Below are 10,683 nucleotides of genomic sequence, written 5' to 3'. Positions count from 1 at the left end.
GGAGTGCTCCATTTGGTAGCCCACATTCCCAAAAGCTCTCTCTCACCTTACCATGATTTAGGGTTCTCCTTTTCATGGTTTTCCTTGTCTCTTTTGTGGGGTATCACCTTAAAGCTGGTACAAAAACCATCTAAGCTTTGCCTCATTTGTGCTGCACCTGCCTGAGGTCAACATCTCTGAAGCAGCAGCTCCCCCTTTCTTACACAGCAGAACAGGATCAGGCCATCTCTGCACTTTCTGGCATCATCCTGACACTGGGAACTGCATGGCATTTCAAATTCCCTCAGGTTCACTAAGCAGGTCGTGCTGCATCATGCCAGTCAAAGTCAGTGCTCTTTACCTTTTTCTGGTCTGCACAAACAAGATTTCTTCAAAGCCAAAGCACTGTTGTATATTGTCTATGATGCACATGGGGCCAGTGGGGGGCAGGGGGGGAAGTCTTTTCCCTGGGAGCCCACGACACAGCTAATAATAATTTTTTTTAATGATTGCCAAATCTTCTACAGCAATGGCCAGTTAATGGGCAGATCCTAAAGGCACAAAGCTGATCTTGTTTTAATTTTGTGCTTTGGTAGATTGAGGCTCATAGGCATGTGGAGAGTAGCTGGAGGAGGGGACAAAGCTGGTAGAATCTTCACAGGAAGTGGCTTCCAAGTGTGACTGGCAGCACATGGGAAAGGTTTGGAGATGCCAGAAGAGGCACCAAGAGCTGTACTGAGCTATCAGGATAAACACACCAGTGCAGGAAGCCACAAATGAAGGGCAGTTTTAGGAAAAATATTTGGGTAGAAGAGGAGGCCAGGAAAGAGAAGATTGTGCATATGGAAGTAAAGATCAAGCAGTTGAGACAATCTAAACCTGTGGCATCGGGCGCCCAATTTTAGGGGCCTCCTAGGGGAGTGCATTTCAATCAGGAAGCTCCAATGCTGGGACTCACGTCGCTGCTCTTAGCCCTGGATTCTGACTGGAGGCTTGGGTGACCTGCCCCTGTTGGACTGAGCCAAGGGCTCTGCAGGAAGACTCAAGAGAGGAGGTGTATAGAGGTAGAAGGACAGACCTGTGCAAGGCAAGGACAGAGTTTATCCCAGCCCCAACGGTCTGGGAAACTAAAAAAGAACCAGATCTGTATCAGGTAAGTGGCAGGACTGAAGAACAGAAACTGGGAGAAAACAAGAATAGGAAAAGCAGCTGCATGCAAGAAGAAAATAATGTTTCCGTGAAGCCAGGTCGGGAGAGGAGTATGGCACGGCTAGTATTCACAGAGCAGCAGGAGACGAGAATTTGAGCCAACAACTGCCCAAAGGAAGTGAGTGGCTGAGGAGGTACAAAGGAATTAAACTTTCCATTGCAGCCACATGTACTCATTAGCATTTCTAGGATGCCTCTCCCAAACATTTGGGTTTGGATACTTTCCTGAAATCCACAGGAGAATTTTTTTTGCATACCCCCCCTCTCTCCTAACCACAAGTAGCTGCAAGCTGGGATGGGGCTGCACCCTCGTGTGCCTTTGCAGGGTCCCTGCGTGGCTCAGTCCGGGCTGGCTGCTGCAGGGGCAGGGGTGGACTTGCACAGCCTGAAAAACTCTCTGGCTGCCTGGGCAGGCACTGGGCATCCACCATGGAAACCCACAGCTCACCCTGCCAGTCCAGGGTGCAGGGCCACAAAAACTGAATGGGAATGTTTAAGTTCTTCTCTCACAGCTCTTTGGTTAGCAAAGAGAAAGAAGTGTGGTCTCAGCTATAATTTTTTTTTTTCCTTCAAAGGAGGGAAGTATTTTTTCAACTTGGAGCAAAGCCTTTTTACAGTACAAGAGGTTTTTAACTGCTGTTTTAAGCAGTAATAAAATGGCTATTAGAGATCACTCTGTTATGAAAATTTTCTAACAAACCCCATGTTTTCTTAAGTGAAAACTTCCATTAAAAACTCCCATTTCCAGTGGATCACCTAACAGGCTGTAGCCTTGCTCCAAACTGGTCTGACTGCATTTTGCTATGCCTGCATGAGGCACGTGTGCTGTCGTTGCACTTTACTTACAACTACCAGCACCATTTATTTCTCCAGCACGATAAAGCCAGTGCATCTGCAGGAGAGACACAAAGTCAGGATGCAACCTGTCAGTTTGGGATGTAGCAAAGTCCCGTTTTGATTTGGAAATGCTGAGCTACTGGAATAATAATAATTAGGTCTGTAATGGGATGCGGGATTCCAGACACTGCTTTTCTTCACCAAATGGTGATAGCAGTAGTTGGGAGAGGTGGAAACACTCCCTCTGCCCAGGGAGGTCCTGAGCAGGATCACAATTAGGAGAAAAAGAGGCAAATTCTGGATAAGCTGTTACTAGAAGACCATAGATAGGTTCTGTCTCTGCAGATGATTCTGCACAGAGAGGGTACTTCTTCATGAGCTTTGGGCTAAGAGAAAGGCTCTGGGAGTGGATCTAGTACCAGGGGCAGAGGTCGACAGTCTGGGCTGTGCCAGGCTAAGGAGGAGCTTGGGAAGCCTGTGGCTCTTAGCCTTGAGCTCCCGCTGCTCTCTCGCTGCAGGGCCCCTGTCTGTGGCAATTGCTGCTTGTAATTGTCCGTAGCTTTCAAAGGGAGGCTCCTGCACCAGGACAAGCCCGAGGTGGCTCGGAGCTTTCTCAGTGTCTGTGGCACTTCAGGACAGATCCAGTCCCTGCAGCAGGGACCTGCTGTGGGAGCGGCCTCCTGTTCCCCTTCCGGCACCTAAATCTCAATGTCACCCCACTGACTCCAAGGCTTCCTTGCAAGTGCAGCATTGCCCCCACCCAAATTCGGCAGAGAGAGGCAGCGGGAACCCCGCTGGTTGGAAGAGCTGAGCAGTGCTGGGCTCTGGCTCGGCGTCCAGCGCCGAGTCCCAACAGCTCGGCCAGCATGGAGCAGCTCCCTGCTGTGGCAGCCCCTGGCACTGGGGAGCCCAGGGTTCAAATGCTGCCGGCTCCAGCATCAGTGGGAAAACAGAAGCAATTGCATGGCTGAGCTGCACATCTTGCGTTTCTTCGGGGCAAAACTAAAAGGCTTTCTAGCCCTTGTGGTCTTTATGGACTTGTGAAAAGATAGGAAAAGGCTCTGTCACTCAGTCAAGCGTTGTGTCAGCCAAAGAAATTCTCTCTCCAGCACGTAATCCACGCATGGCAGAGTTTCTGGCCATGCTTTTCCTGGAAGGAGCCAGTGTTGCTGCTCCTTGGCGAGGCTGAGCTGCAGGGCTGGCAGCGGGGGATGTCCCTGCCCATGCCCTGGGGTTTGTTCTGCTCCCTCCTCAGGCACAGCTGACCCACACGGCTCCTATGCCTCCCAATGAGGACAGTGAGCAGGATGCCCCAACTGGCTGAGGCATAGAGGTGTGGCCCAAGCCACGCAAAACCCTCTTTCCTGGTGACAGGGACTCAAAGAGCTGCTGTGTGCAAGTCACCGAGTCTCTTTTCACTTTTAATGAAACCATTTTTCACATTGAAGGCTCTATTACAAGGGACAAAAGCACATTGCTGTGGCCAAGCATGGTGGGATCATGGCTCAAAACTGGCCCATGCTCCCATGGGAGCATGAGCAGGGGAGAAGCGGAGGTGGAATGTGGCAGCAAGTGGGGCCCCAAGCTGCCTACAGTGGCTGTTTGCCAAAGATACCTTTCCTGTTAATGAAGTAGTTAAAAATCGAAGTGCTCTGGCTTTATTAACAAACATTATTTTCTGCTGCAGAAGTCCTTTTCCAAACACTACTAAAGCATTTTGTGTAACCAGATTCACAGCATCTTCTGATGCAGAACTCAGTTTATTTTTAGGTATCTCTCTAGGGTAAATCCTATTTCCATTGAAGCTTCACACCAGCTTACTTTTCACTCAGTGAGTTTACAGCAGCTGGCCAGTGGCTTTGTAAACAAACACATCACTCTGCCTTTTATCATGGAGTGTTCTTGCTCTCTTGGCATTCCTTCTGAATAATCTTCAGTTTCCTTCTATGTACAAATTATCTACAAAGTAGATGCTGCGCTTAATTTCAGCCTCCTCATTGCTGTTTGCCACGCCTGAAGGGATGAAACATCCCTTCTATACCTCACTTGTGACTCCAGGGTCAAGGGGCTGGAGAGGTCCTGGGGCAGGCATGGCCATGGGGAGCAGGAGGGACAATGTAGAGTTAATTTTTTCTTGGTTCTCTTTCTTTTTCTGATTTTACAATTTTGAACATCTAGTAACCAGCATTTCTTTTACAAAGAGCGTTACTCAGAGCGTATCATACTTTTGAGCCTTTTGACATCTGGAAATAGGTTTTATTAAGGATAAACTATGGGGTTTGGAAGATCCAAGATAGTTGGTTTTATTCCTTTTACATTACCTATAATCATTTCCCACTTAACCCCAAAAATATTCTAGTATTCTCACAAATGGATGGACCTTTCTGCTTGCAGTTGCATTTTCTTAACGTGAAACAACACAAGAAGGGCCTCTTCGGTTTAGATACCCCCCGCCTCAATTTGATTTATGAAAGCATTTGAGAAGTATATGCACAGATCACATATGTACTCTCACTCAGCGAAGCTAAAATTGACAGGGTGGCCCCTAACTACCAGTAACAAATCCCAAACATATTTCACATACTTGGTCATTTAAGATTGTGAAAGGCAAACAAGCCATGAGCTGGGCAGCTCACTCCACCTAAAGGAAGCAGGAGGCAGAAACCACAGCTTCTCCTTATTAAAATAAAGGAATAGCCAGAGTTTAAAAAAACAATAAAAATTAAAAAATTAATAGTAATAACAATGTTAATAATAGGAAAAGCCAACAATAAGTCTTTCAGACTGATGCTTTAGGAGCACTGCCTGCAGCGGTGATGCTGCAGGAACTCAGAGAAACCCTCACTCACCCTGAGATTCCTGATGGAAGGAAACTTGCAGAGTTGGGGCAGTGCAAGGACAATTCTCCTCCTCTGCTCTGCCAGCTGGCAGTGACAGGGCCCAGTGTGGGACAGTGATGGAGTACAGCAGGTCACAGACAGTCCATGTTACACAATGCAGGTGGGAGGCTGCCTTGGCACATCCAGAGATCTGTTTGATCCTGATGCTGGCACCACTGCTGTCACCTGAACTGGCAAATGCACATGGGGAGAGGAATGGAGGAGCATTTGCACTGAGGATTTCTGCCATTGGAGTGCTGATGAGCTTGGAGAGTGACTGCAGTCATCAAAAAAGGGGAATGCCCTGGGAGGGGAGCTGAAGGGAGATGCTGCTTATTCCTGATCCTGCTTTACCAGCTTACGTGATTGGCTGTGCTGGCTGTTGACATTTAATTGAGTTTCATCAAGATGAAGGAATAAAATTTGGCTCGTGTAAGAACAGAACTGTTTGGATTGTGAAATAATAAAAGAGACTTAGAGGGATCCCTTAGGACTTGAAGGTCTTTCCAGGTCTTAATTTCCATAGGGAAATTCTTAATTGCCATACTGAAACCAACTCCCAGTGTCCCTCCTGCAGCCCTGAAGTCCCAGTGGAGCTCCAGGATGACCCACTCAGCCTTTGGCTTGTCCCCACATGGCCCTTTCTCTTGGGTGGCTGGCCGCAGGATGTGCTCCTTGGGCCCTTGGCTCCCTTGGGCACCTCACTGGCAGCGTTGTGGCGAGTGAGGGACTGAGCTGCTCAGGGCTCAGCAGGAGAAACCCCACTGCACTCAGGTGAAGCTGAGCTCATGCAGCCCCTCCAGAGGGAATTACTTCATTGATAAAACACACAACAGGCGCAGGCTCAGGGCTGGTGACCGGGTGAGGGCGGAGGCAGAGTGGGGCCTCTGGTGAGGGGAAGCACAGGGCAAGGCAGGGCTGAGCCCCAGCCTGGCTGCTGCCAGTGCAGGATCTGGCTTTAAAACCAGGACTTGATGGGCGCAACCCCCAGGGGCTGCTGGCTCTGCATGGGCTGAAAAGATTCCCTGTGGGTGCTGTTAAGCCATGTTAAGTGCTGAAGCCCTTGCATGGCCCTGCCAGCTCCCCTCGAGTCAGGAACAAGGTTCCTGGGAGTTCAGGCCCAGCTCCCCACGCACAGCCCCGGTCTCGCTTGGTACAAGTACTAACAGCAGCCTCATGCCTGCCCACCCCAGGATGTGAGGACAACTGGCCAAAATCAACACAGATACTTTCAATGAGGTTTTTTTAAATACATTTATTAACCAATGTTAACACATTAAATGACTCTATATATTGCTAGTCAGAGCAGCTTACAAAATGCCAGAATGCATCATAAACTGGACAGCCACAATGAATAATTACAATGTGCATAGTGGCTAAGCTCAACACTTTATTATAGCTTTATGATTTGCAGAAAAATTAATTTTAAATCATGATTCCTAAAACAATCAATTGTAATTTTACCTAAAACTTATACAAAACCAGGCCACAATCTTTTTTTTTTTGTTTTGTTTTTTTTTTTTAAAACACACAGTTTTCACGCTGTAGTAACTTGGAAATGTGCAACCGTGTCAACAGAGACAAAAAAGCCAAAGTAACACGAATCTTACTTTCATGCAGCTATCAGTTAAATATTACATATTCTGGAATGATTTTACACCAAAAATATTTTCACAATAACTTGCTTTCATAGGGGTGGATCGAAGTTTTGGAACTTGTAAAGTAATCGAACAAGATTGATTTTTAGTTGTGAAGTGTTTTACAGTCACAACACAGAGGCGACAAAAGTTAATTACACATTTATCAGGCAATAATGTAGCTGTGGTAATACAAGTTACCATCTACTTACTATTTTTTCCAATCAACTTACCACTTAATTTCTGCAACATATTGGGCATTATTTGGCGGTATATAGTCAATTAACTTATATCACCACTGTAAGTAAAAAAGGTCAGGATTTCAGTGGTAGTTCACAGAAGTCTTAGTTATATTTTTGTCTTTACAATGACCCTGACAAATCCTAGAGAAAACTTTTTAAAAGGCTTTCCTCCTGATTCTTCAGCTTCCATCGTTCCATCATGTAATTGCTTTCAATAAATATCAAAGATCTAAATAAATATTTACAAATTATTCCTCTAACTTCTCAAAAAATAGCTGGATGATTAATGGGCATATGACTCAGTCTAAGACCAATCTTTGAAAAAAACTAAAATGTGGAGACACTTTAAAAGAAAAGCTATTTAAGTAAGCTTTACATCTATTTAAAAAATTGTCTCTGAACATGGATGCAATTCATATATCTATATATAAAACAAACAAAAAGAAAATCATTTTTCAACTATCGATCCATTCCTATTGGTAATGCTTCTTAATCCAGACATTCCGCAAAATACAGACTTTTTACAAATCACGGCATCTTTAATACAAGAAAATTAACATGCATTATTCTTCATTCTGAGTACAGTGATGGAGCTCATTATTAGGCAATGACCCATTACTACAAACATAACGGCTTCTGTGAAACTTAAGTGCTTTTTCTCCTTTTATTATCAAGTTATGGTGGACCAGGTGACACCAGATAAGAGGTGGTCAAATGATGTTGAATTGGGGAGGCTGAAGGGGGGCGCAAAAAAGTAATTTGTATGCCTCCAAATTCCGAGTAGGAATAAAGGTAGTTGGGTTTTTTTGTTTGTTTGTTTTTGTTTGGGTTTTTTTTTGGCTTTTCTTATTCTTGTTACAAGCACTCATGTTAGAACAAAAATGAAATGTGCAAACTTCAAAATTTAAATATTCATTTTTCTCTAAGATCCAGCTCAGTAAAAGATTACCCCAGTTCCCTGTGATTTTAAACTACAAGATCAAAGCTAATATTTTGTTATAAAAGTTATATATTGAAAAGAAATAATGAAAATAAAACACAGTTGGGAAATATTTAAGAAAAAATACGCAGGACTAGCACCTGCTGTGTCAACCCTGTTCCCTAAATTCAATCATGTACCCACTGGTATAACCAATAGATAATGCCTTTAAACAGTAAAATTAAGCTGAACAAAACCAGCTCAACAAGGTTAAGAAATAAATGTTACATCAAGGTAGTATGCTTTGTTTTTCTGAAACAGTTCTGTACTTTTTACATTCAGATCTAGTTTTTAAATGTTCCTTTTGTTAAACTTGCATCATTTTTTTGTTTTTAGATCTGCTGTTTTTAAAGATTAAAATATCTGTAAAACCTAAAAATGTCTTAAAATTTGCTGAAAATGCAACAAATCCTCTAGTTTAAAATTATTTGCAGTAACCTGCTCCCACAGATGTTCAATTTATTCTGCCGACAAAATTTTGGAGGAGCATTTTTAACAGAAGACTGAAATTACTGTGCAAAATTTCTTTTACCAAAAGTGTTTAAAGGCTGGTGCAAAATGGGAAGCAAATTCTAAACAATTTTGGCTTTTCTTGGAAACAAAAACCGCTGTGTCTGAGAATAGCAATCATCGGGGTGCTGCTCTAGGGGAGGAGTAACTCTTTCATCTTTTCCTGCGGCAGGTACGTTTGTGTTCGGCATGCCAGTGCTCCTGCTGACACTTGATGGAGCAGTAGGAAGTGTTCCAGCAGCAGTGGTACATGGCCTCCTCTTCACAGTTGTAGCACTGGGGAGAACAAACGAGATGGGATTATCCCCCTGGCAGGATCCCTCCTCACCAGCTCACCAGCGTTCCCCCAGCCCTGCACACACCAGCATGTGAGGGCATTTTTCACACATGCTGAGTGAAGCAGCAATCTTCAGCACATCCGCACAATGCCTTCCTATTTTCCACAGTCTGGATTACTGCTTTTCAAAAAATCATCGCTTGCTTAAGAAAACTCATGTCTCAGAATGGTGGACTGACGTTTTTCAGCCACATAGCCCAGGAACCTCTTTTACCCTACATTTGTGTAATAACACCCTGATCTACGTCTTAAAAGGCTACAATAAATCAGCAGGAGCTGCTGGCGTGAGCAGGCTCTACACAGGCTGGAAAAATTGGTGTTTCTGAGGCTTCTTTGTAAGCCTGACCTGTCCAGAGGTTGCTGGGGAAGATCCTTTCGGTCTAGAAAATCTCAAAAGTCACAACAATAACATCCCAGGAGTGAAGAATTATTGGCTTGTTATAGCCCATCTGGGGTCAGCCTGCAAGGAGGCTGCTGTCACTGGGGTTTGCTGACTGCCAGGCAGCACTGCCACCTCCTGAAGGGAAAACCTTGCGCTACTTCAGTGCTACTGAGCAGATCAAGAAAGTGTTTTTACCTCCAAGTCTTACATAAAACCAAGAAGGCCTGTTGTACACAGATTGGCTGCCTGGGCTTGTGTCCTTTGTTGTGCCTGCCAGGACTGCACAAAACTCCTCAAAGAAAGATGCTGCACAGCCCGTGATTTATGCAGAGTTACTTGGTTCTGGGGAAAGCTGCAGCAAAGACGATTGCTACCTTGGAACACACAGAAGGCCCACAGCTTTCTGGTAGCTGGAAGAGCTACTTGGAAAATAGCCCTTTGGCTTCTGAGGAACTAAGAAAGGGAATGCAACGTGCTGGTTAGCACTATGGGTGGCCATCAAGGAGGTACAGCACCCACACGCAGTGTGTGTGCCCTGTCTTCAGGTGGGTTTATGCCCCTTGAGGGAATGCTGCAAAAGCATTAACTGTCATTTTGACAAAATTCTATAAAGCAAGGTGGCATTGCTATGAAAGGTACCATTTATACTTCTGCATCTTGGAGAGCCAGCTTCTAACAACATCAGATTTGTCTTTCGGAATTTGGTCTGCTCAAAATCAGAAAGTATCTTTAGGAATCCAGTCTGAAATGCTTATTGTGTGATGGGGAACAGGGGGAGGGATACCACACAGTCTGTGCAGGCTGCTATCAAACCACAGAATAACACACAATTTACTTTTTATGTTCTGTCTAGCTACAGCTTTGCTAATAAAACAGGGAATTACAAAAAAAACAAACCCAACTGCCTCAAAAGAAAAACCACAACAACCCCCACTACTGAAAGACAGGTCCAAGAAAGCCAACATTTACATTGGCTAAACTGATACCCATTTATTTACATCAGCAATAAAGGGACTGCCCTAGCTGTGTGAGAAGGGAACCTCTCCATTTTCCTTTCATAATTTAGCTCCTGAGAAGTTTATTTGTAAAAATGTCTGCAAACAAGTGTCCTCTCAAGAGCTGTTTTCCTGGTTTTTCATGTTGCTGGCGGCCCACAAGCCTGTGGGAGCCATTAGGATCATCTGCTGGAAAGATGCAGGGAACAGCTGTGTCTCTCCATTATGTACAGCATGGGCCTCAGCCCAGAGACCAAATTCACATCTGCTGGCTTGGAGAGATCAAAAAATGCTACGACAGGAGAGGACAACTGATCTGTGGGTCCTGCACTTCCCTTTACATATGCTGGCCATAAGTGTGGGATGTAAATCTCCACTTAGAAAAGGAAAATAGTGTCATCTGTGCTGGTACCAGCACATGTGGCACTGAAGGCAAAATGCCAGCTAGCCTCAGGCATCCTCTTTTCTTTTCCTCTTTCTAAACATTATCAATCACTTGGGGTTTTGTTTTAGACAGTGCACATCACAGACAATGCTCATTCACTTAAAGACCACCTGTTGCAAGTTAAAATAAATATATGTGTAAATAAATTTGAAAGAGAAAAAAGTTAAAAGCTATCTATAGAAATGACCTATGCACCAATTTAAATAAGGCTTATACACAAATAAAAGAACTTGGAGAAACTAAAACAGAAAC

General features: G+C 44.5%; 1 protein-coding gene across 3 annotated transcripts in view; it reads right to left on the bottom strand.

The window, feature by feature from the left end:
• Positions 1-6,139: 6,139 nt before the first annotated feature.
• Positions 6,140-10,683, bottom strand: part of ZMYND11 (zinc finger MYND-type containing 11) — a 105,569-nt gene continuing 101,025 nt past the window's right edge. For all 3 annotated transcript variants that reach the window (XM_019283165.3, XM_019283166.3, XM_010394868.4), the window contains one exon: positions 6,140-8,548. In XM_019283165.3, coding sequence (XP_019138710.2) covers positions 8,426-8,548 — 123 coding nt within the window. In that variant the 3' untranslated portion in view covers positions 6,140-8,425. The remainder of the gene's footprint in view (positions 8,549-10,683) is intronic.

This window comes from Corvus cornix, chromosome 2, assembly GCF_000738735.6.
Source record: "Corvus cornix cornix isolate S_Up_H32 chromosome 2, ASM73873v5, whole genome shotgun sequence".
NCBI lineage: Eukaryota > Metazoa > Chordata > Aves > Passeriformes > Corvidae > Corvus > Corvus cornix.
The sequence above is the reverse complement of the archived record's forward strand: the minus strand, read 5'-3'. Positions and strand labels throughout refer to the sequence as shown.